We start from the raw sequence: 26,076 nt of genomic DNA on the forward strand, positions 1-26,076 counted from the left end.
TGTGACCTGTTATCAGTGAACAATTCAAAAGCATCTCTGATGGTACGACAGTACATAAGTGCACCCGTCTGAAGTGCTGCACATTTTTGAGTATATGTGCTAACGTCTACACATCTTTTTCAAAGGAGAGCTTTACATATTTCAGTAAGACAACATCAAATTATTTGGCATGTGATGTATGCTGGAAGGCTCTGTGGAAACATGCAACCACTGAATACATCTGGATAATTCTGAAACAAAGGAGTCCACAAACCATTTCAGACAGCTGGAGACCAGCAATTCTTTTCTCTTTTTCTTTTTAAATTAGTATCATATTTTTATAAAGGTAAAAAATATCTCTGTGTTGCCTTTAGTTATTAAATATAAGGTTGGATTTTAAAATAAGTTTTTTCAGATTACAGGTTTATTATATTACTATTATACTATTATTGCCTCCTTTGCCGCTAGAGGCCACTCGTCACATTAGGAACCTTTGGGGCTTCCGTCCCTTTTGTGTCACGTGACATATGTCAACAAGGAAGTGGGCTGTGTCTTTGAATACAAGGCGCCAGTAGCCGTTCCTAGTCAACAAGTGAAAGGTAATCAGCATTATAGGACATCCACACAACTTCTCTTTACATTTCTGTCTGATCTAACTGTCTGTACACACGTCTTTGAACCCGCAGAGCTCCCGTAGCTTGTTTGAAAAACTTTATTTGGGGTTGACTTTATCTTACACAGGCTAAATCGATTCCTGCTTTTCCCGACAGATCCCGAGGGATGCCCGCCACCGAGCCGGTCCGGTTGGGTCGGAAACGCGCCCTGCCCTCGTGCCCGAACCCGCTGTTCCTCAAGTGGCTCACCGAGCTCCGGGACGAGGCGAAGGAGAAAGGACTGAAGATCCAGTACACCTACCAGAAGGTACAGAGGATGTAGCGGTTAGCAGGGGTTAGCACTCTCGCCTTAAAGCAAGAGGGATCCTAGTTGGCTTCTGGGTGGAAGCCTACCCCAGCTATCACTGGGTACATCCTGGGCCGACAGTCCACCACAGGGCTAACACACAGATACAGGCACACCCAAGGTCAATTTAGAAACACCAGTTAATCTGAAATGCATGCATGGACTGTGGGAGGATGCTGGAGTACCCAGAGAGAAGCATGCAGGCACAGACGACATATAAAGAGGCTCTAGCTGGCTGGCAGGTTCAAACCACAAACCTTCTTGCTGTGAGGTGCACAAACCACCACTGTGGACAAATATAACAAATAAAATCCTTCCATGTGTCTACAAGCTTTCCGTTTTTGATGGACAATGTGGAATTAAAAGGGATATAAATCACCAGGGAAGCAGAAATGGCTAATTTCTATTTATTTTTGTGTGCTGCTGTCTTTTTTAAGGCCATCAACTCACTGAATAAATATCCACTGCCACTCAAGAACGCCAAAGAGGCAAAGATCCTCCAAAACTTCGGAGACGGCATCTGTAAGATACTGGATGAAAAGCTGCAACGGTATTATAGAGAGAACGGTAAGAAGCAAACGCATGGGTGGATAAGATGATCCAAAACACACGCTAATATGTTTACAACACAGAACTAGACTAGATTTCACTGTATGTGTACTTGTGTGTTACTTTTCTTCACTGTTTCAATTCAGTTCTTTATACAGCATCAATTAACAACAGCCGCCGCTTCAATGCACTTTAAAAGTGATAGGGAGGAACAATCAGGCAATACCCTATGAGCAAGCACTTGGCAACTGTGGTCAAGAAGAGCTCCCTTTTAACAGGAAGAAACCTCCGACAGAACCAGGGTCAGGAAAGGGCAGCCATCTGACATTAGCAACACAAAGAGACCAAGGACTAACTATGAGGGAGACGAGACAAAAGTTTCAGAAATGCAGTTGTGGCATTTAGAAACATCAGAAGTGAAAAGAGAGGAGTGGAGAAGAAAGGCTCAGTGCATCATGGGAAGTCCCAGAGTAGCCTTTCTTTAGAAGTTTTTAGAAGCACTATTAAAGGATGATTCAGGGTCACCTGATCGAGCCCTAACTATTTGCTTTATCAAACAGGAAGGTTTTAAGCCTAAACTAATAATTAGATAGGGTGTCTGTCTAATTAGAAGAGGGGTCTGAAAGCTGAAGGCTCTGCCTCCCATTCTACTTTTAAATCCTATCCTAGGAACCACAAGTAAGCCGGCAGTCTGAGAGAGAAGTGCTCTTTTCAGATATAATGGAGCCTGATCATTCTGGCTTTTGTATGTCCTCAATGATCAGGCAATCAAACAAAATGAGCTTGTGATTAAAAAGTAGAATTAAGAGCAAAACTGTAGAAAATCATACAAAAAATGCATCATTGCAAAGTTTGCTTTGCAAATCTGGGAGTTTGTATTCATGTAATTGTTGACCTCTCAATAAACTTATGTTGTGTTCAATGTCTGTAGTTTTGCATCAAATCATAAAACATTAAAGGAACAAAGATTTAGTCTGTTTAAAGTGGAGGAAGTGAGCTTTTAATGGACGCTTAACCCCAGATCACTGAAAGCAGTTTTGTAACATTATCATTAATGTCAGGTATGTTTTACCCTGTAAAACAAACAAACATCAACATATATTGAGCTGAAAGAATACATGGCAAACTGAAGCAATCCTCTTTTATTTCTCACTATACAGCATCTCACTAAACAAAGAAGGTATCGTGGTGGGACTCTGTAAAGAGATTCTGAGATTAGTAAAACTAGGGAGTTGTTAACAAAAAAGGTAAATAAAAAAATAATCAGTGGAACAGGTAACGTGTTCTTCGGTCAGACCATTGCAGAGACGTGTGAGCCTTGTCGAGTGACCTCTAAATGATATTTACTCTGTGAAAATCAGGTATCACAAACCAACCAGTTTACCCAGCTCCCGTGTCTTCACCTGTTCCTCTGCTCCAGGTGCTGACGCTTCTATACACGCTCTCCCCAAAGGAGCGCCCCCTCCTGGCCGATCAGACAATAACATCATCCTGGCTCCATCCAAAAAGGTAAAGTTGGAAACAAAGAGGAGATTCATGGAAATAAATATTTTCCTTCACACCAATAAATGCTTTTTGTGATTACAGTAAAAGTAGAAGCATCAGAAACGACAACAAAAAAAACCTCAGCCAGATTTTTGCAGTATGAAGGGATGTTTCCATTGTCATTACAGTGTGTAACTATTTTTTCCTCATAGAAAAATGCTGCAGGTGATCAAGGAAAGGATGGAGGAGGAGATGGAGGGAGGAAGAAGAAGAGGGAGTATGTCCCCCAGAAGAGATCCGGGGGCTATGCTGTGCTGCTGACTCTTTACAAAGAAACTCAGGTAGATTTTTCCTCTTTCTTCCAACTACTGCAGCATCAGTCAGTGTTAAACCGGTGTTTCATTACCGCCGTGTGCTTTCTGTCTAGGTCCCTGGTAGTAAAGGTTACATGTTTAAGATGGAGCTGCAGGCAGAAGCTCAGCATCTCTGTGACAAATCGTTCACTGCGGTGAGTGCTTTCACTTCGATCTCATGTGTTCTTCATCCGTCTGCATGCACGCCGTCTTCTTGTGAAGCGTCCATCCTTCATTTTCTCTGTCTGCAGCCTGATTTAGGCAGTAAGTACACCGCCTGGAGCTCAGTCAGCACTCTGATCCAGAAGAACCTGGTGATAAAGACTCACAATCCTGCAAGGTACGGCTGCTTGAAGCGTGTCAGTGCTTTTACTGTAACCTCACGTCTTTTCTTTTAGTCTTGTAGAAGTCGGCTTATTTTCGTATTGAGTGTTTTAAGTGCAGCTAATTTAGGTAGTAAAATGTGTTTTTTAGAAATTAAGCTTTTGACTTATTTGGACAGGATTAGAATGAATGCATCAGAGGGACAGCTCAGGCTGAAGTCTCAGGCTTGAAGACAAAGAGGTGGGGCTGAGATGGATAGTAGATGCTGAATGTGGAGCTGGCAGGCAGGAGGAAAGGTGGCCACAGAAGTGCTTCATGGATGTAGTGTAGGAGGACCTGCAGAGGGTTTTGGAGGAGGATGATAGGGTGAGGTGGAAGCAGATGATCTGCTTTGGTAAGAAGAAAAAGAATCGGTGTAATTTTGACTGAAATTAGGATCAACTTCGTAATCAGACTGTAAACAAATCAAGTAATTTCTAGTCTCTCTCTCTTCTGCTGTATTTGACAAAGATGCTTCTTGGCTGCTTTTTGTTGTCGCACTTGCTGCTAAAACTTAACAGTTGTTGCTGTTTCAGCTCTACTTTATTTAAACTCTGCCAACGACCACAAAGATGTAATCCACCATGCAGTATTTTGTCTTTGCCTGCGTATAACCCAACTTTGTGCTTCTTTCAGGTATTCTCTGACAGAAGGAGGTCTGACTTTGGCCGAGCGACTGGCATCTGCAGAGCAGACGAACACAGACGGGGACAGAGAGGCGGTTAGGAGTGAGTTAGAGGCGACTGAGGAAGACGATCCCGTCGTAGACATCACTGGTAGTGATGAAGATGAAGAAGAGAAGGAGGAGAACAGAATACAGTGAGTGGAAACTAAAAGATTGAATCCTCATCTCCTTATTTTTTTCCTGTTTTATTTCCCTCTTGGAATAAAGCATTCCTCTTCTTTTCACAGCCCTGCAGAGAGACAACCCACCGTCACTGAGGTTAGCTGCGACGTGGACGACGTGCGTTCATCGGGGAAACCACAGGATTCACAGACGACGATGACGACAAGCAGAAAGCCGAACGCAGAATGTCTCCTACCCGGAACGTATGAAATTATGCTCTGTGTTGACTTCATCGAGACCACTGGGTAAGAGATCTGCCTTCTAACATGTAAGAAACACGCTACTGATGTTACTGATGAATTTAAATATATTAAAAGCCGTGCACGTATAAATATGTGTATTAATATCAGCAGTATTTATCACAGTCATTCACATTTACTGACCTAACTGTTGTTACTGTGTTCTCATGCGATAACTGCTCTTACAACCATGTGGTGCTCCATTCAGTCCTCGAGGTTTCTTCCTGTTAAAAGGGAGTTCTTCTTCCCACTGTCGCCATGTGGTTTCTCATAGGGGATCGTCTGATTGTTGGGTTTTCACCGTATTATTGTAGGATCTTTATCTTACCATGTGAAGCACCTCAATAAATATAATTGAATTGTGTATGTATTTATTTGTTATGTAGTGGGAGTCACCATCGTAAGCAGGAGCTGGTGAAAGAGCTTCAGAGAAATGGAGTCAACTTTGACATCAGGAAACTAAACGTCGGGGACTTCCTGTGGGTGACTCGGGAAAAGGTGGCACCTGTTGCAGGTAACACATACAGGAGGAGAGAGTGGGAGTGTTGATGTTTGATGGGAGGGATCCCGCGCCACGCCTGTTTAACGTACAGGGAGGATTGTTCTGTCTCAGGTCAGTTGCGAGCGCCTGTAGGCAGGGAGCTGGTCCTTGACTACATAGTGGAGAGGAAGAGGATGGACGACCTGTGCGGCAGCATCATCGACGGACGCTTCAGGGAACAGAAGGTCGGTGTGCAGCCCGGTTTTGTCCAATACAGTTATTAATCGGTGAGGTGGCACGCCGCCTTCAAAATTACAGGTGATGATTTGTGCTTTTTACAAGCAAGATGAACCCAAACTGAGTTCAATTTATATGAGTATGAACTGGAAAACATAAAGTAGTGACATCATCAGAACCCGGTGCTTGTTCCTCGTCTCGCGTCGGCCTGCAGCACCTCCTGCTTTTGTTCATTCGTCTGTTTTCTTCCCTCCGTCAGTTCCGACTGAAGAGGTGCGGTCTTCATAAGCCCATCTATTTAGTGGAGGAGTGTGGATCAGCTGCTTCTCACCTGAGCTTACCTGAAACTACACTGCAGCAGGCCATAGTCAACACACAGGTAGAGTGCACACGTGGGGCCACATGAGTCACTCTCAAACTGAAACAAATGTTGTGGTGTCCTGCTGGACGCAGCCATCAGAAGATGGTGCGCTGTGGCACCTGTGTAGCATCTCGACCATACTAAGGAGCCGAAATTGTGCCAAGAAAATATCCCCACACCCTTACATCATCAGCCCGAAACTTTGGCGAGAACGATCCATGCTTTCCTGTTGTTTACTTTAAATTTTTATCTTTCCATCAGAAAGTTGCAGCAGAAATTGAGAGACGTCAGACCAGTCGAGCAGGTGTAGCTAGTGAGGCGACCAGTGACAGTAGATTTATATTTTGTCTAATTTTTGTTTCCTTGCCGATATTTGAGTTTCATTAATTTTTTTTACCATTCGTATCATGATTAGATGTAATCACAGCATTGCTCGTCTGGCTCTGAGCTATTAATGACCAGCGCCATAACAAATAAACACACAAAACACACAACATAGTTATTTTCTAACCTCGACTTTTAACTAAAAAATAACCATGTTTTATGTGTATGGTATGTGTGTGTGTGTGTGTGTGTGTGTGTGTGTGTGTTGTGTGTGTGTGTGTGTGTGTGTGTGTGTGTGTGTGTGTGTGTGTGTGTGTGTGTGTGTTAGGTGGTTGACGGTTTCTTTGTGAAGAGAGTGCAGGATGTGAGGGAGTCGGCGGCGTACCTCACCATCATGACACGATTCCTGACTAAACTGTACCAGGTAAACACAAAAAGATACATGTTCCAATTTTACATTGTGGAGTTATGTAAGGGCGACATGAGAGAGCCCAATATTTTAATCTGGGCTTCACACAGCTGAACACTCAAGGCGTGAAAACTCTAACACACTGGGTGTGAGTGGAGCCACCTAGTGGTGCTTCCCCCTCCCAACACCCAGTGGGGTCTCCTATTAGTCCAGGACCCTGGGCTTAAGCAAACAGCTGAACCTGGGAGGCAGAGAACTGGTAGAGGAAGCTCTGTCCTGAGAATGAGGCTGGTGTGGGCGGTCAGGAAAGGCTGAAGAAAACTCAAGCTCTGTCGGTTGAGCGGCGCTCTTAGGGGGAAAACCCTTAACCCTGTGGAAGGTGGGCGGCTGCGGCGGGGGAGCTGGGCTGTCACTACTTGATTGTCCGCAATAATGTGTGCGGGTTTAAGCGTATCAACACATATAGTCTCCCTATGTCGAGTCTCAGACGCATGGTGTCCTATGGGCATCATGCCTGACGAAAACAAACTTTCTAAAGTTTCTGAAGTCTTTTGGGCAAAGGTGCACCAGACCAGGAGCACGAAGCAAGTCCACTTGAATCAAAGCACTGGGCACCAAGATCCTCCTTAACTGCAGAGCGCAGCCCCAGCAAAAGCCCACTGGAGGTGGTCCAACCCAGTTGCCATCTGTTAGAGAAGCATGGAGCACAGCCTTAAGCGACCTGTGAAACTGCTCGCACATCCTGTTAGCTTGTGGGTCATCTGCAGTGGTGCGGTGGATCCTGACCCCCCGTCAGTCATGGCAGACTAAAGCTCTGTAATGAACTGAAACGCGAAACCCAATTTGTCAAAAATGGCCTGGACACCACCGCCGCAGTTGTGGATGGCAAGGGGACCACCTCTGGCCACTGGGTGGTGCAGTCAACCACAGTCAAAAGGTGCATGAAACCTTGCAAGTGTTTCATCCTCGTTTCCCACTGTGTCGATGCTGGTAAGATTTACATCTGAATATATGCTGTCACATTGAGATTAGGCAGCACCAGTTTCCACCTGTGCGCACGTCTCTACTGCATGACAACACTTGTTAGTTGGGCCATGAGGATCATGTTACTGTTAACATAACATAAAATCAGCCTTACATCTTTCTTAACTGTAACTTTTGCTTTTTTCCTGTTTAAACCTTTTTCAGAACCGAACGCTGATCTGTCGCTCCAGAGAGCTGGAGGGCGATGGAGGCAGTGACGAAGAGGAGAGAGGGCTCCCCTCCTGCTCCCTTATGTCTTTTGCAGAGTTCAACCACGGTGCAGTCAAAAACAAGGTGTGAATCTGCTTCAAAAGCCTGAATTAAACTGGTTGTCTTGGTGATCGTCTCTAATCTCTTTCTTGCCCTGTAGTGTCAGACGGTGAGAGAAGTGTTTGCCAGACAGCTGATGCAGATCAGCGGATTGTCTGGAGACAAAGCAGCTGCTATACTGGAACACTACAGCACGCCACACAGGTAGCTGGTAGTACAGCATACTGCATACTCCACAGCTCACCGGGGTTCCTGATTTGCTTAAGTTAACAGCCAAGAGAGAGACGAAAAATAAAGACCAGGAGGGATTATGATCTCCAATAGTCACAGTTCCTTATCTGTTGTCGCTGCCTGTTAGATTAGGGCTATTTCCTCCTGTGCGTCATAAAGAAGTGTACAATCAAATCAACAAGCAGCTTTGATCCGTTAACATTTTAAATGATGGCCAGTGTGGTCGTCTGCCACCAGGTGGAGCTGTTGTAGAGAATTCTGTTAATTTGTTTGTTATTAGTTATTTTGAACGTAAAAGAACGAAATCATGGAGACAAGCGGCAGAAATGAGCTTTCTCCAAAGGGTGGCTGGGCTTTCTCTTAGAGATGGGGTGAGGAGTTCAGTCATTTGGGAAGGGCTCAGAACGGGTGGACGGATGGATGATCTATTGTTTTGTTATCATTTCAAGTTTAAATTTTTGTTGAGGTAGTTGCCACATTTTAATAATACGTCTTTTGCATTAATGCATTTTCATATCATATCGTTTAGTGTGTGGCTTGTTTATCTTCTTCTTTGTCTGGAGTGTATTGTGCACATCTGTAATCGGCACAGATTTAATTGCTCTCTGATCAGCAGGCAGCTTGTTCCAAAAAAACACACTAACTGAAGGCACCCTCAGGATATGTGGATCTGATCGCAGGAATATTTAAAAGATCTGCACCTAATGTTTAAAAAAAATCAGTATGGCAGTAGGTCATTAGATGCTGACTGAATAGCATGGCCCCAGAACAAAATAACGAAATATGTCAGAGCAGTAAAAAGGGCATAAGACACGCTGTGTCTCCATACTAATGTAAGATATGAAGGATTATTTATTAAATCTTTGTCTTTTCTGTCATTTTCAGTCTTCTGACAGCATATGAACAGTGTGCAAGTGAAGCAGAGAAAGAGAAACTCCTCTCCTCGATCCGATACGGGAAGCTCAAAAGGTTTGTAAATACAGTTTCACATTTCTTCCTGGCTTCTTCCAGTGGTGTTTGTAGTATTTGAGTGTGACCAGAGATGCCAGGCCTGAGGAAGGGGCTCGTAGGCAGAAGTACCTTGGGTGTGTGTGTGAATGCTTCATGCTCTCTCCTGTTGGCTTGTTTTTCAGGAACCTGGGTCCAGCTTTGAGCAGAACAGTTTATCAGCTCTACTGTACACAAGGAGCTCTGACATGAAGGCGGCCCTGGAGGTGGTCCCAAAGTATACTCAACAATGTGAATTATACAGTCATTAACTTTTAGGTCCTCCTTTACTTGAACAGCATCATTTTGAGTATGATTATGTAAAAGTGTATATAAAAGTCAAGACACTGCTATATTTTGATATTAATAAAAGATTCCTGTTTGAAGAAGTTCACACGGCCCATTAGTGCACAAATAAAGCTTATTTTAAATAACTTTTTCTAGTCAGAATCCAAATCCAGTGCCCAGACGCTGAAGTCTTAAAGCTGTAAGCCAGCTCGCACCTTTCCAGCTTGTCCAGCGTTACTGCTCATTCGTGCACACTAATGGGAGTGGAGCCTTGTACCCAGGAGGTCTTCAGGAGCTGCTATTACCTGATAAGAGCTTTTAACACATCAAACATGAAGAGCCAAAGTTTAACCTTGATTTGAAAACTGCATTTCTGAGCATGGTAAGTATTAGATTGCTACACGGCCACAGGTTTTATCGATGAGTTTACTCGCTGCTGGTGAAATTAAACGATTAAAACTCATATCTTTGTACAGCTGTCTAATATGGGCGATGAGGTCTTTTTTTTCTTATCGTCTTTACCTTGTTTTGAATTCGCGCTATTTAAATGAAATTAAATGATTGAATTTCTTAAGGACGTAACTACGGATACCGCTCATCAACTCTAGTTTTTTTAGGCCTGTTGCTTCTTTGGTCCTTCACTTACCAAGTTTTCTCAAATTTTTTTTAAGGACACACCAATGCTGTCACATGCTACGTCAACTAAGGGAATCAGCTTGGGAGTCAACATGTTGGTGCAAGAATACTTTTATTCCTGGTAAACTGTGATCCTAAAGATACTACTTTTTTTTTTTTTTTTTCTCCATGGACCTCCGGCCCAAAAACAAAACACGATGTGACATCGCTCTGTCTTGTGACAATGGAGTTTAATCCCAGAAAACAATGAATATCATATTTCAGTGTCAGACCCATAGAATCGATCTCTGACCTTCACCCACTTTACAGAAAGAAGTCAATCAGTGATCCAAGAGGCAGAGACAGACTGCTGCATGCCGACTGAAGCACTGTTAGACCAGAGCGCAGCACGGGAACTGTTTGTGGCACGATCACAGTGAAGAATAATTCAGGGCTGGATTACTTTCTCAGTTTAATTCTGAAATAAATATACAGACAACAAAAACCCCGGTATGTTTAGTGACACCTGACAATCCCCCAGCAATGACGAGAAGAAACTAATGGCAGCATAGAAGGGAGAGTTTTAAAAAAGAAGAGGGGAGGGCACGCTGTCTTTATCTCCTGAACAGGTCAAGATTTTTATTTTCACGGTTAGACTTAATGCAGATATGTGTTAGCTTCTAAACTCTGCTCAACTCCTTACTTCTTCAATCAAAAACCCAAGCCGTCAGTTTAATGTTAAGGATGCTACATCACCTTAAAATTGCAGTCACACAGATTGCATTCATAAGATTGAGGATGGTAGAAAAGATTGCACAGCCAATCAAAAATCAGGAGTGCATGATTGACGTTTACTTTTTTACTCCCACCCACTCTCGTCACCGCTATGGTCCCTAACTTGACAAGTTGTGTTATTTACAAAAACAAAAACTAAACAGGAATAGAAAAGTCCAATGAGTCAAACTGGGTTCCTCCTGGAACATAGTAACAAAGTGCTATTTCCTTTTCTTTTTAAAGAAAAGATGCTTTTTTTCTTCAAGGGTAGTCTTAAAGCAATGCTTGCAGAGTGCACGAACGCTTTGGAAAACAGAACTCTACTCTTTCCTCCCGTTTGGGGTGGCTGTGAAGAAGTTCCCTCTTAGCCAAACTAATTCGTTTAAACAACTTGCATGTTTGGGGCAGAGTATTGGGGATCGTGTAGTTTTGCACAGCCCTACATATAAGCTCTGTGAATCTTTCCTCCAAATGTGCAATCAGAAAGCAGCCCAACAGCTGCTTCAATGCACTGACACACAAGTATTGCTCCAAGGCAGCCCTGAACAAAAAAGATAGAAACTTTTCCTCTGAGCCCCACACCCTTGTTTTTTTTACACCTAAATGATGAAGAGAGAATTGAAAGGACAGGGTTACATTGATCCCTGTATGGAGCCTCTCCAATGGTCCCCGTCACAAACCCAAAAAGTGTTGATTTTGTTTTTGACATCCTCTGAACATAAAGCAAAGATCTACAGCAGTTCAGAGCGAACATTTAAAGTCTACACACATCCAGTTCTCACTGATGTCAGCCTGAAGTTTAGATCCAATAGAGTCTTGGATGTTTCCTCACCACGGATACAACTAGGAGTCAGCAACAACAGTGTGGCTCCAGCGAGAGGTGAAAAACAAAGCTGTCCCTTCGTGGGTTCCACGATTTCACCCTTTAAAGGCAGCAAGTCAGGAGGACAGCGGGGATCTTGGATCCATCGCCGTTTTAGTTCAGGTGGATTGCCCGTGCTGGGCATGCTGATGCACAGTTCAGGGTGGGGGGGCCAAAATCCTTCAGTGGAGAGTGGATTTAAAACAAAACAAAAGAAACAGTCTCTGAAGCGGTTTTGGCTTTTTTAGTTCGGCACCCACGACTGCTCATGCTTTGACCCGCCATTAGTCCGGCATGTCGATGCAGAGTTTGGGTGGCGGGACGAAGTATTTCCCGGGGCTCTGCGTGATCACCACGCCGGTCTTCTTGTGGAACATGGGGGCAATCTTTGGCGGCGGTTCAGGGACGGGCAGATCCTCGGCCGCCTCGGGGTCTTCACTACGTTGAAGGTCATAGGACACGTTGCCGTACTCTCGCAGGAAGGGAAGGAGCTCCAGCAGAAAGTGGCAGAAGTCCTTCCGGATGCCGAACCACCCTGATCGGAAATAAGGACAGAGCAGAAGAAAGAAACAATGAAAAGCTTTTGATTTGCAGACAAAGTTTAATATTATTAAAATATGACCACATAAATAATTAAAAGGAAATTTACCCTCCTCTCATTTACTCTCAGGTCAATCAAAGAGTCAAAATATAATCTTTTCATTTATTTTTCCTCACATTTTACAGACCAAATGATTTACAGAACCAGCAGCTTCAGAGAACATTATTTGCTGGAGTCCGAGAAATGACAAACATCGAAAGATAAAAGCTTTAATGAAGCTATATTAAGGGAAAGTTGTGCGATTTCTGAAACAACAGCAGCAGCAGGGACCACAAGTCCAGCTGCAGATACTCACAGTGGTTTCCTCCCTTTTGGCCGAAGGTGGTGGCCATGAGTGTGAGCAGGGAGAGCCACAGAGGGACGAACACGCACACGTAGCTCAGGCTGTTGTGACCGTCTAGCTTGTGCACCAGAAGGATCTGTAAAGACATGTGAATGTTATCAGACATCCTGCTGCTGGGAGGAAAAAACATGCATGTGTGCAGCGATTTTTGACTCTACCAACCAGACACCGCAGGAGCGTCTGTCTTTATGGTCTAAGTGCCTGCGCTGAGCGTGGTTCACAGCCCACTTTAGACTGTTCAACTGTGCTTTAGTTCGCAAGGCTTTTTATCCGCCATTCTCTCCAGCTCGCTTTACAATATATTTTAGTTTGAATTTATTAAAAACAAGAAAGAAGAAAAGAAAGAAGACGAGCATGAGCCAAAGACTGTAACAGTCTAACGAGCTTACAAAGAAAAGCGTCTGGACTTCTTTAAGTTGCTTGAAGACGTTTCACCTCTCATCCGAGAAGCTTTTTCAGTTCTGGGATCAAATGATGGAGAGTCCCAGATTTAAGCCCTGTGGGAGTTTCCCCCCCGAGAGGGACAAAAGGACCCCCTGATGATCCTCTACCTAATCACATAAGCCTAGATGTGTAGGTCACAATCAGCCAGGGTTTCAGGTGAGCTCACTGGGAAACCTAGCCCACACTATCATGTGATTTCCTGAGGTCAGATGGCCCAGGATGTGAGTTGGCGTTAAGGGATCTCAAAACTGGATTATAGATGGCAGACAGCTGGTGTCGTAAACCCCTGCCTCTGTTCAAAGATGGTCGCTCACAGTGGACATAGATGTCTTCTTTCACTCCTCTTTCAAACCATCTGTCCTCTCTGTCCAAAATGTGAACATTGGCATCCTTGAAAGAGTGTCCTTTGTCCTTTAGATGCAGATGGACTGCTGAGTCTTGGCCTTTACATTGGAGACCAAACAGCTAGCCATTTTAAACAACACGAGATGATGCAGACTTCACGCCTCACCTCAAATGTGAGAAGCGGTACGACGATAGTCATCCAGCTGATCGCCATGGTGATGTGAGTTCGCCGCTGCTCGGCGATGATGTCGATGGAGCGGAGAAAGAGGACTGACCAGATGATGTAGTAAAGGACAACAAGGCACAGGAAGGACATGAGGATCCACAGTGGGACACACACCACCTGCAGCACACAAACACAGGCAGGGTGTCATTAAAGCAAGTTCAAAGAGGGCTTCAGGACCAGCACAGATTGTGGTCACAATGGAAGCACAATAAGTGGCATGTTTTGTGTGCCTCACCAGCCAAGGCCAGTTGATGATCTTGTCCAGCTTCAGAGCGATGAAGATGAACTGCAGAATATTTACTGAACACAACACCTCCAGCTGAGGAGAGGAAGACAGGGAGAAACAATCAGGACAGAAGTTCAGGACTGTACTTTGATTAAACTGCCTATTCTGTTACACGCATCCTACATATGAACACTCTCAGTGGGATTTAAAGCCATGCAGAAAATGCAACAAAAACAAGCAGTGTTGTTGGAGACCAAGAGTTACGCCGGCATTGGGAGAACATGCAAAAGCTTCACAGCTGGCCAGTGGATTCAAACCCCAAGACCTTCACACGTCATGAACACCTTCAACTCACAGAAAGCACTACCCTTAAGACCATTTCTTGCTTTTTCATACACGATGTTTAAAAAAGTGCAACTTTGCCTGAGTTGAGTCTGATAATGCAAGAACAGTATGCAGAAGACTTCAGACACGGATCAGGCTTTAATTCAAACGACTGACTAAAGATTGATGAATAAAACATTTGAGGATAACAAAAGTACAAACCCCTCACTGTTGTATCTTTTGACACTGAATCTTGACAAACAGCTGGAAAAGTGTAGTTTTGTGATATTTTACGATCATAGTTTCTGAATTTCCTCATAAAAATCAGACGCCTTACCTCAAGAGAGCGGTCGTGTCTAAACCCCCAGACGCACGCTGCTACGGAAACGGGTGACACAAAGAAGAGTGGCATGAAGACGAGAAGCCAGAAGTAGTTTCCTCTCGCTACCCGATCGCACACCAGCACCTCGAACATCAACAGCAGGACGTGGAGCCCCACCGCTATCAGCATGGCCTTGAACTCCACACACGTCTCCCCCTCAGCCCTGACAGAGGTCATCATAAAGGTTAAAACACTTCAGGTGCCCTGATCTCAGCATTCAAGCTGAACCTGGGCTGCTGCTATCACCATACGTAAACGTATGTTCCCAATCTTCTCCTAGATGAATTCATTAACATTCCCCAGGGTAATGGAAATGTCAACATCCTTATAGGGTGTACAAATCATTAATATTGGCAGTTACATTGAGCACCATGTGACAAACTTATGACTGTGTTCACATGCCACGTTCGTTAAGCTATGAATTTTAACCATCAGCCCAAATTTTAATATTTGTAGTACAGACCAGCGACCGCTGATTATATCTGTCAAATGATCAAAGTAAGCCACTGATTTAAGTCTAAAACAAGACGACAACAATAAGAAGATGAAGTCTGGGTGAGCATCATCATATTTATTTTGTCTAACAAATTCATCACTCTAAAAATCAGTACTGCTCTGGTAAATGTAACAGTATACAGTTGTTTACCTAACACCAATGCAAAGAGCTGTGCACAGTTCAGGGTCTGCTAGTTACTTTAAACCACAGACAGCAAGAATAGATGGACAGAGCTTCTCTCTGAGAAAGTGAAGCCGACCCTGCATTCTTTTCACTGTCCAGCAGGCAACAACTCCTCTGCTTGCAAAAAACATTTCTGATGCTACAGGAGACTTTGGGAAAACTGCCCCGCTTCCCTCGCTGTTACCCCAGTAAACACTTCCATTATTTACTTTACAGGTTCAATCACTACACTCAGGTCAGACTGAATAAAAAATGAATTGTAAAAATGACTACGAAAATAAAACAGAGCCTGAGGAAAAGCTTCACAAGGGGAATTCACTAAGCAATAGTGAACGTCTATCTTTTTACAGACAGTCTACACTCTAACTACCAATTCACATACAAGTGAGAGAGTCTAACCTGTACTGAGGGTTGTGGGCCCAGACTCCGGTGCCCACGGACGCCCCGATGATGACCAACAGCTTCCACAGCCATATTGGCGTAAACACAGCCCAGTAGCTCCACTGGATAACTCCATCCAGCCTCAAGGACAGCAACACGGAGAAGAGCAGCAGGCAAGAATAGATTAGGAACTTGCTGCAACAGAAGAGAGGAAAAATGAAAGACATGATGATGAAAAAAGATGCAGCTTTGCAGTTTTTATAGTTAAAGGCAAATATGGAAAGCTCATTTTCCCCACTTGAAAATTTATTATAAGATGCTTAACAACTGTATTAGACAGGTTTATACCACAGCTGCCATAACCCAATGGTAATTACAAAAATCCTTTTTAAAACTTTGTGTAATGGTTAACGCTTAGAGCAGAGGTGTCGAACTCCAGGCCTCGAGGGCCGGTGTCCTGCAGGTTTCAGGTGTGTCCTTGATCCAACACAGCTGATTTAAATGGCTAAATGACCTCCTCAACATGTCCTGAAGTTCTCCAGAGGCCTGATAATGAACTAATCATTTGATTCAGGTGTGTTGACCCAAGGTGAGCTCTAGAGCCTGCAGACTCTGGCCCTAGCGGCCTGGAGTCAGAAACCCCTGCCTTAGAGCTTAGAATAGTTTTTGACAGATTTCTAAAACTTTGTTTTCTTGTTTTCTGACAGGTAGTTTGATAGATATGTTGAGTGCAGCATGTAGGATATTGAGTCTTAGCTGTCAGCAATCATGTGGACAAACTTGCTCCAATTTAAGAAAAGCAAACCAACATAAGAACAACTTTAACAAATACAATTTTGGTTACATTTTAGAACAGTATTTCTTGTGTACCCATACCTACTATATGTGCACAAATGCCAAATAACTCTATTTTAATCATTTTTTATTTTCGCTTTGTTGTTGTTTTTACCGAAAAGTGGAAATTGAAACAAAAGGAAACATGACACAACTAGAGCCACAATCCACGGTAGACAACACTAAATTGTCTTTAACTAGCAAATCATCGGTGGTAACAGCTAGCCTGCTAGCCGGGCCTTGGTTAGGTTTTAGTTAGCATTAGTTACTTTATTGAGAGGTATCCCTGTAGGTTAACCAGAAACCAGAGAACGTGATTTCCACACGCATAATGAGTCTGCTTTTTACTTTTTCTTTTCCAAACAGCAGAGAGACGATCTCACCGAACACTTAATCCATGCTAACTAGCTACGGTGCTAGCTGAGACGCAGCTACGTTACCTGGGGTTGAAGTCCTGAAAGAGCCCTCGTAAATTCATGGTGCACAAAACAATGCGATACTGGCTAACATTGGCTTCCCCTCGGTGTCCGCTCCTTCACCTCCTAATCCGAACGCTACACATAGTAATATCAACGGTAACTGAGCTTTATGCCTTGGCTTCATCACAACCTCTTTGCCATACCACCCTGTTTTGTTATTTTTTCTTAACGTTCCGCCGGAAATCATGTGATTTAATTTTATCGGCCGGATCATCGCCACCTAATGACCTGGAAGAAAAACTACAGAGACTAAACTAGTAATAGCATCACTGCTCTTTATACTATTACTAATTGTATTATTATTCAAGGTCTCTGCTAAAGTGATTTCCGGTATTTGTTTTTATGTAAGTTTTTTTTTCGTCTAAGTTTCTTGAGGCTTCACGTGCACACAGCCCCTCCCTGCTGGTCACAAATCTTTATTGTCACTTAGTGACGCCCTCTTCTTTAAATAAATCCAATCAGACAGGAGACGTTTATGTAAAACTTTTGCAGTGTTTTCAAATGATGACACAGTGATTGTGCTCCTGAAAACTTTAGTCAGTCTTATTAAGAAACAATATATTTTTTTCCACTGTGCTTGGACTCAGTGAGTTTCCCCCCCTTTTTTTCATAATAACCCCTCCAGCTTCAGAAAAAAACACTTTCACATGGCACTGAGGAGGCAGGGGTGCACAAGTATCCGACAGCAAGCCTGTAAAGGTTTGGCTATATGCACCTCTATAGATGTTATCCATATATCAGGTGTTGATGCACCCAATTTTTTAGTAATATCAAGCCAGCACTAAAAAATATAACACTCTGCACACATGGCGAAATAAAAAAAGGTTTTTTTTAATTTCGTGTAAGACTTACGAGATGTGAAAGATATTTTTTTGTTTTTTTGTTTTAATTTTACACTGATTGGTAGCTTACATCAAATTGTCTATTTGATTTAATTATGTTCACCATAGAAATGTTAAATTATTTTGTTCAAATTAGAAGTTTCAATCTTGTAAATCTAACAACCACCCAATTTCATTTTTTTTGAGTGCAGATGTTTGATTAGTACACTCTGGAAAAAGCATGAAGATAAGTGCATTAACCCAGTGAAACATCAAAAATTTGTTTTACATTTTTGGTGATAATATATAATTTTTTTCGTAACACTACAGATTTCTGACTTTTTTGTGTGAAAAAAGTAGCTTCCCTGCTGCCCTCATGCCACCCTAAGAACATTTCTTTAGGTCTGCCCCTGAGAAAGTTGTTAAAAATAGGTGATAAAATGTTGTTTTACAAAATATAGCGTCATTTATCATTTGCAGTAAACTTTTGCCAGCGTGGGAACAATCCCTGCAAGGTGCTTTGTTGTGCAGCAATAAGCACAACAAAGTGGAAAATAAAAATCCAATGTAAATTTCAGTCAGTGAAAGTCTGTACTCTGTGTTTCAGTTTTAGTCAGAAAACTGAACAGTATCTGTTATGATGGAAACTATTACTGTATCTATTGAGGAGATTCTTCAAAGTGGTTAAAAAAAACAATAATTCAGGTATTCAGTCACTGCAGCTTGCAGAGAATCTTCTCAAGTGTTCTTCAAACTATCCCACCATTAATATTTCTCTTAAGATTCTCTTACCCACTGGATAACTGCTCACATCCCTCTTAACATGGAATTCATTGTTAAGTTACTCAGAGATCTTCTGCTTTCCAGTTACTGAGCGCACTGTGCCCCAGGGGTCAGTTTCTGGGACCTGATGCTTCATTTATGTTCGACAGGATGCACATTTGAGGTTGAGGGTCTCGTAAATTGTTTTATTTAGGTACTGATCATAGTATTTTAAGACTTTTTTTTGTGGTTGATTGTAGACAAGACAGCAGAATCCAGGTTCAGGAAGAATAGAAACAGGATTTTAGCATTTCACTACCTTAACTTTCCCTTGTTTTTGGTTTGTCTAGGATTATCGCCATGGAAGAGGAGCTGCAACAACTTAGAAACTTGGCGGTACAGCGCTGGTCTGAGATCTGGTGGAGCGACTTCAACTTCAACTCGGGCCGCAGCAATGGGAATCCTGACGTTCTCTCTCAACAGTATGAGACAAGCTCTAGCCTGGTCAAGAGTGTGGTGCCTGGGACTTCAGTTCCAACTCTGCTTCAGCAGGCTCGGTGTCCCGCGGTGTTACCCTCTGCTACTAAGCTGTAGACTGTAGACTTCCCGTCTCAAGAGGGGGTGGGGGGGTTGAGACCTTGAGACAACTGCACAAGGACCATGAGCACCAGGATATTGAGCGTACCACTGAACTGGTCAGGCAGCGTTGCTATTGGCCCGGGACCCAGTGCCAGGAAAAGTACAGGATTGCTGAGCATCAAGCCAGGTTAATAGTGGCTTTTGAGGGAGCTTGGACACGGTTGTCGATGGCCGCTGACTGTCTCAAGTAGCGGCATGATCAGAGAGTCCACCCTGCGCCTTTACAGGTCAGTCGACTGGTGTATCTTCGAGATCACAGTGCCCGGGGCCGGCACAAGATCCAGGACCTATGGAGCTCCGTTGCCTACCAGGTGTTCAGGGCACCTCAAGGGAATGGGGCTGTATATACCATTGCCCCTGTGGGAGACTTGGACAAGGTTCGACATCTCCATTGTGACATGTTGAAAGGCACAGGTTTGCCCGGGGCCCCCTACACTTTGCCCAAGTAGTCCACCCCTACCTTTGTCTGCTAATTCAGAGTGGAGCTTCCTGAGTGATGATGAGTTGTGGCTACTAGTCCCTGAAGTCCACTTGGTCACATATGGTTCTGCGGTGTTTTGGTCTTTAGTTAGTTTGATCTTAATTACACGAGTAAGTATATTTCTAAACTATGTGCAGTCCATTTAGTTTGCCATTAGTGGAACAAGTTCTATCACATCTCAAAGGCAAACTAGTTTCTGCTGCCTTCAGTTTGGAGCGTCACAACAAAGACTTTAAGAGTTTTAATATATTTTTAACATGCAAAAGTATTTTCACATTGTGAATCAGGTTTACAGTGCTGTTTGCTCTTTTATCTCATTGTCCCTACAGTAAGTTAAAAAAGAAAGAAACAAAAGTGCCATGTTCATGAAACTTGATGGAAAAGTGTAAATTACAGAAGCTGAAGTAATTTCAGGGAAACTAAAAACACTCAGGTTTTTTTTTCTTACATAATTTCTTTCTTCCCCGAAACTGACACTGAAGACTAAGAAACAACTCTCAAAAATAAGCCTAGTCTTATTTTCCACAAGTACCTCGTACTTTTCTTTTTTTAATAAAAGTGTTTTCAACACTGACAAACATGAACACCCAGAAAGACAGCTTTAAGGGGAAAAATCCTGAACTATCTAAAAAGTCCCGACTTTCATGTTTCATCACTGGTGATTTCAGTTGTTATTGTTTTTGTAAAGAGATGATGTAGAGTTAGACGGATCCCTTTCTGATGGCTAAGCTGGAACTAGGTCTCAAAACACAAGTCTAGAGCCTCTATAGTCAGAAGCCTGTGATGACTGATATATTGACTTTCCCTCTTCTTCCACACTATAACTGGCCATTTTTTCCTACTTTTGATTTTACCTCACCTTTAAAAATTATTTACCTTGCCTTGTTTTGTACTATTCTTTTCAGCACAATCTAATATCTGGATTTACTGTTATTTTTTCATTTTGACATACTGCATTAACGGGATTGATCTGAGACTAAATCTAAATCCAAGTACAAAAAAAGTACTTTATTTTTTACTGTAACAATCACAAATTGAACAAATAATTTTCACAACTTGAAATTAAAAAAACCTATGCACAAGTTTTGCAAAAAAGATTTTAAAACTTTTAAAAACTGCAATATAGCTTGAAGTCTGCACTTTCAACACAAGTTGAAATGGAGGCTCTGGTTGGCTACATCTTGTTGCTGTGTCGTCTCAAATTGGTCAAGTGATTTGGACGCGCCAGCGCATCCATTGACCCCAGAGGGTTAAGTCAGCTACTGCATGTATGGAGGAGTAAGGGCAGAGGTGGGTTGCAAAGGGACTTGCAGGTGAGCAACCACCGTGTGCAAGAGAAAGCAGCTTTTATTAGATTAAAAATAAAAATAATAAAAATAATAATAAGATATATAATTTATGACTACATATTTTATAATAAATAGACAAAAGACCCAGGTGTGGCATTTTAAAAACCAGCGCAGCAGCACAGCAAGCTAGAATGAGGCCAGTGAGGTTTGGAGGTGACCACTCTTACAGCCTTTGAGAAGAAGCTGTGCATACTCCTGCCTCAGGGGGGAGGTCGAAGAGTTTCTGGGTTGGGTGTGTGGGGTTAATCGTGATACAGGTTGGACTGCTCCTGCACCTGCTGACGTAAATGCCAGACAATAGACAATAAAGAACAATGGAAATCAAATCTCATCTTTAAACAAAATATCAGTAACAGTCAAGCTGTAGATTTAAATTTCATGAAAAGTGAGAACTCAGCTGTTTGTGAGCTTTCATGCCAAATCAAGTCTAATATAAATCCTGATAAATGTGTTTTTGTAATATCTTTATACTTTGGTACAGACATACATTATAGCAAAAAGCTGCCTCTGCTGTACTGTCCTTAAACAAAATATTCTAAAAAACCCCACTGTAAAATAATCCTGACCTCAAAACAAAAAGCACCATGACTGATGCGTTTGCCACTGTGCTCAGTGACGTCTCTGACATTAATAACAACACAGCTGAACTCCTCCACAGATCATCGCTGCTAAGGATGAGAAGAGGACTTTAAAGTTCACACAATGAACAAGTTCTTCCTTATAAAGAAAATTTAACTTTGATGACATCCAAATCCTTAGAACTGAAACCAAAATGATGTACTTCAGACAATAATCAGTGTGTCTGTGTGTGGCAATTATGAACTTTCATAATTACAAAACAAACATTTGGAAAAACACCTGCAGCTCCAGGCTGTGGTTAGAAAAAATCCCTAGTGTCCAAACATGTTTACATCCTAGCTGCTGTAATCACTTCAAGGGAAAAGGTGTTGGAAATCTTAGCTCTCTTTAGAATACATGCAGACTGCTAGATGTGGTACAGTTCTTAAACAGGCTGACTTCTTATTATCTAAACCAGTTTGGTCCTCAGGTTTTAGTCTGAATATGTATGGGTTAAAACAGAGAAAGACAACCATTCTTGCCTATGGGCAGCTTAAAATCACCATTTAACCTAAACCCACTGACTTCATGTCTTTGGACTGTGGGAGGAAGCTGGAGTACCCAGAGAGAATCCACATAGACATGGGAAGAACATGCAAACCTCACAAAGGCCCAGGCCAGATGAGGAATTCAAAACCAGGAGTTTCCTGCTGTGAGGAAACAGTACTAACCCCCATGTGTGCAGTTAAATTAAGAATAAAAAGTATTAAATATTTAGTGAATTTAAGACAAGTTGTTATTTACAGGTTGTGCAAAACTTGTGCAATGAACATTTAAGTGGCATTTTTGAAGTGGCAGTGTGTAGAGTCCTGTAATTGTAATGAGTGTGTAATGATGTGTATAGAATGTCAGCAGTTCAAAAGTCTGATGGCTTGTGTGTAAAAACTGTCTCTGTGTCTGGTAGTGCGGGTCTGGATGGTCCTGAACCACCTGCTGGATGGCAGGAGTGTGAAAAGTCTGTGGCTGGGATCAGAGAGGATCCGCTGCGTCTTCCTCATGCAACGGCTGGTAGTTCAGTCCTGGTGATGCGCTGTGCTGATCTCGCCACCCTCAGCAGAGCTTTGCTGACAGCTAGGTCATAAAGCTAGGTCTCAATCCCTAGCTATTAAAAGGAAAAGTTTTACACCTAATCTTTAAAATAGAGAGGGTATCCGTCTCCTGAATCCCAACTGGGAGTTTGGGAGCAAGGCACGTCCATGAGCAAGGCACCTAGTTAGGAGGTCCTTTCTTGAGCTGGAGTAAAGAATGAAAAAATTTTTTTTTAACAACAATGTCCTTTCATTTCCATCCTTCAATCATGAGATAAATGCATAAGATCAACATACTTCTGTTTTTTTAAACTTTGACTCAATGAACCAGCCTCCTGCGACTGCGACACAGAGCAGCATAAAAACACAGAAAACCACAAGTGGGATCAGTCGGCTCCGACGGGACAAACCACCTGCCAGGAAAAACCACACAGAGATGAGATCTACTGTAGGACACAACATGACATGTCACATTTATTAAACTATCAAGCACAGACGTTACCTGAAGTTACATAACAGTGAAATGAAGTTAGAATTACTGAGTCCCAGAATTCTCAGGGCAGCAAACATGACTTTGTCAAAAACCACAAGAGAATAACTGATACATTTACTGCTTCACAGAAATAAATAAAGAGATCTGCAGAGCTGCTCCCAGGATATTACACTACACTTCCTGCATCTACTTCAAAGTAAAGCAGCGCACGTTAAACATTTTGAGGACTACACAGAGAGGCTGCCATCAGTGAGAGAAAACTGCATCATAAAGGTGATTTAAATCCATTTCAAGACTTTTTAATTGTCTTGATTTGTTCCTCATGTTCTCACCTTTACTGTGAAACTCGTCCTCAGGAGTTTGGAGAGTTTCAGGATGCAGTGGCGTCTCTGTTGTCATAGTTTCAGCTGAATATAAGATTGTAAGAACATTTAATTATTTACAATAAAATAATATCCAGAAGTCTTTAAGGAGCAACAGCAAAATAAGTTGTTGGTAAAATAACCCAAGCACACCGGTCTTTAAGGCAAGTTTGAAACCAAACAACAAAAATCTTTTCAGTCTGACTCACCAACAATCAGATGAACAATTGAAGACTGTGTTTGACTCTTTAACTTTGGGATGAAACATCTGTATCTTCCTTCATCTTCTTGTGTCACATTAGTGATTCTTAGTGAGATGTTTCCTTCTCTCAGGCCGTCTGTGAACAACGCCGTCCTCCCGACGTACGATGGGATCTTCATGTCAGGGACCTCGCGGGCGTCTCTGTAAAGATGAACATAATCCACTCGACTCAGACGGTCGTTGGGGTCAGGACGACGATCGGGCCTCGACCACTCCACCGTCAACCCTGCCACATTAAACTTTGGCTCCACGCGACACGGCAGGATGACATCATCACCTGGAGCGGCCAGGATAGGCTGAAGTGATCCGACCACATCAAACTCACCTGAGGAGGAGAAATAAATACACACATCCTGCTGAAAACCAAGTCTGGCGTTTTCAAAAATGTCTTCCTTTCTCATCAAACACTTCCAAGTGCAATAAAAAAAATGTTAATATCAACTTTTTAGCACCTCTACACCTGTGTCCAAAGTTCCCTCTAGTTTTTCATGTGTCTGAGCGAACACACAAACTCCCTGAGCGATCTCGTGGACCACTGTGAGCAACAGCAGACATGTGCACTATGGTCACGCCAGCATCGAATCCATCAAAGTTACATGGTTTATTAAAATAATCAAATTACAGCATTTACATTTATGTTAGACTACTTTTAATTAACTGCTTTAGCCCACTTACAATGAAAATTTAAAAAAATTCATTGAAATTGTTCATGATCTGTGTAGTATGTTAACACTATTGGAAGTAAAAATAACTTGAACTCCAATTTTGAAAACACAACTTTTTTTTAAATATAAAGCTCTGACTTGTATTATGAGTCTGTGGTCTGGGAGAGAGTCCTGTAACTCTCTCCTAAAAATGCAGCCAAGGCGTTTTTTAAATAAACATTTCAAACTATTTACAGAACAATCAGCTGTTCTGCATCAAGTCTGATGCCACACAAATTATTTGTGCCACTCCAGAAAACAATTTCTGTCCACTATGAGATAAAGGAGAACAACAGCCTGATACCTGCAGGCCCAACAGGAGGTGTATCACTGCTGTAACACCTGTAACATTCAGCAGTCGCCTCATTGTTCTGACGCACACAACAAAACTATTGACAACACTACACACTAACTACACAAGATTTGCGCTAAACGTCGCAAATCTCTCACATCTCAAAACACGCCGTCACTCCTAAAACTTCCCTCTTTCCTAAACATCTAAATGCCATGTTGCCATATCATTCATTTTTTGATTGGTCGACATGGTACATTTTTCGACAAATAGGAAAAGCTGGGGTTTTTTTTGGTACTTCTTTTTGCTCACAGGCGGAGAGTGCTTTCGAGCGTTTTTCTTATAAAACCTTATAAACCTTATTCCTTATAAAACGTCGTTTTTACAGTTTCTTCCCACAGTAAACATAAACAACGGTAGTATTCAGGAAGAAAACCAAACATTGCAGATATTTTTATCATAACTCTGGTTTTACGTGGCCTATCAACACAATTTAAAAACTGGTATAACGTCCACACTTTTCCGTCAATTGTTACTCGCAAGTGTAAACACAGTGACAGCGCATCAGAAGCACGGCCAAAAAAAGATGATTAACATGAATTAAAGCTTAAATGTTTTCTAAAGAAATCAAGTAACTAGTATTTCAGAATTATTACTTTTTTAATTGCAGTGAGACTTGAGAGCAAAACGCAGCATAAAGCTGAGAGAGACACACTGAACTTAAACTCTGCTACATCCATCTACAGTGAGAGGGAGGCAGAAACTGTCTCACAGCAGCTGATAAATGCTGAAAAAGTGCAGCTCTAACAGTGTTAAACATGCATCTCAGTAAAAAGTGCAACATGGACAGGTTTGGGTCTCTGAAATCAGCACAGCTTTAATTTTAGAACCAAAGCCTGTTTTAAAATAGACCCAAAGCTCCACACAGCTGTGGGGCAGGCTTCAGGTCTTTACATCGTATTCTTGCATTGAATGTAAGTTACATTATTCTAAAAGTAAAATAATAATGGTAAATAACACAAAAGAGCACCTGTAACTTCAAAAACAGTGATTAAGAAGATTAAGACGAGCAAAATCAAATCACTGACAGAAAGATTCCTCTGTTTGCGAAGCATGTGGAGAGCAAAGTGGATCCTGACTGTCACCGTTTACACGTCAGTTAACAAAAAGGAATCAGTTGCATGCACTTTATCCTTGTTTATAACCTGAATGTTTTGTGCTCTTCCTTCTTTATTTACATGTTCCAATTCATGTATTGTAGCTTAGTGGCTCATTTACAACACGCACCAAGCTAGCTTGGCTCAGGCTGTAAACACTGTGGAAATGTAGCTTTGGTTAATGCTACACGTGTCTCTGTACAAGCA

General features: G+C 42.3%; 3 protein-coding genes across 6 annotated transcripts in view; 1 reads left to right on the forward strand and 2 right to left on the reverse strand.

Annotated features, from left to right (window-relative positions):
• Positions 1 to 467: 467 nt before the first annotated feature.
• Positions 468 to 10,538, forward strand: mus81 (MUS81 structure-specific endonuclease subunit). Of its 3 annotated transcripts, XR_006053204.1 has the most exons (19): positions 468 to 578; positions 750 to 900; positions 1,377 to 1,506; positions 2,909 to 2,997; positions 3,186 to 3,314; positions 3,401 to 3,481; positions 3,578 to 3,666; positions 4,326 to 4,508; positions 4,602 to 4,781; positions 5,162 to 5,289; positions 5,389 to 5,501; positions 5,753 to 5,872; positions 6,507 to 6,602; positions 7,776 to 7,904; positions 7,981 to 8,084; positions 8,997 to 9,080; positions 9,245 to 9,325; positions 9,543 to 9,768; positions 10,058 to 10,538. XR_006053204.1 is itself a non-coding variant. In XM_042215326.1 (18 exons), exons 2-17 carry the CDS (start codon positions 760 to 762, stop codon positions 9,309 to 9,311), a joined length of 1,863 nt encoding a protein of 620 aa, XP_042071260.1. In that variant the 5' UTR covers positions 468 to 578; positions 750 to 759; the 3' UTR covers positions 9,312 to 9,325; positions 9,543 to 10,538. The 3 variants fall into 3 exon arrangements, 2 of the variants coding, with proteins under 2 accessions (XP_042071260.1, XP_005949949.1); XM_042215326.1 differs by having other exon boundaries at positions 9,543 to 10,538; XM_005949887.3 differs by lacking the exons at positions 9,543 to 9,768; positions 10,058 to 10,538 and having other exon boundaries at positions 9,245 to 9,529.
• An 873-nt stretch (positions 10,539 to 11,411) lies between these two features.
• Positions 11,412 to 17,123, reverse strand: tmem185 (transmembrane protein 185). The gene is made up of 7 exons (XM_005949885.3): positions 16,863 to 17,123; positions 15,607 to 15,783; positions 14,484 to 14,691; positions 13,832 to 13,915; positions 13,537 to 13,713; positions 12,534 to 12,657; positions 11,412 to 12,172 (listed from the first exon to the last, which is right to left on the reverse strand). The coding sequence occupies exons 1-7, from the start codon at positions 16,898 to 16,900 to the stop codon at positions 11,922 to 11,924; spliced, it is 1,059 nt and encodes a 352-aa protein (XP_005949947.1). The 5' UTR covers positions 16,901 to 17,123; the 3' UTR covers positions 11,412 to 11,921.
• A 760-nt stretch (positions 17,124 to 17,883) lies between these two features.
• LOC102304265 (myelin-oligodendrocyte glycoprotein) overlaps positions 17,884 to 26,076 on the reverse strand; it is a 10,350-nt gene continuing 2,157 nt past the window's right edge. For both annotated transcript variants that reach the window (XR_006053205.1, XM_042215327.1), the window contains exons 2-5: positions 23,664 to 24,041; positions 23,425 to 23,499; positions 22,897 to 23,012; positions 17,884 to 22,804 (exon numbers count right to left, since the gene is read on the reverse strand). Coding sequence is in view for 1 of the 2 variants with exons in the window: in XM_042215327.1 (XP_042071261.1) it covers positions 22,781 to 22,804; positions 22,897 to 23,012; positions 23,425 to 23,499; positions 23,664 to 24,041 (593 nt within the window). In the remaining variant the exon portion in view is untranslated. The remainder of the gene's footprint in view (positions 22,805 to 22,896; positions 23,013 to 23,424; positions 23,500 to 23,663; positions 24,042 to 26,076) is intronic.

Source organism: Haplochromis burtoni, unplaced genomic scaffold (genome assembly GCF_018398535.1).
Source record: "Haplochromis burtoni strain Fernald_Lab_line unplaced genomic scaffold, NCSU_Asbu1 Contig_696, whole genome shotgun sequence".
NCBI lineage: Eukaryota > Metazoa > Chordata > Actinopteri > Cichliformes > Cichlidae > Haplochromis > Haplochromis burtoni.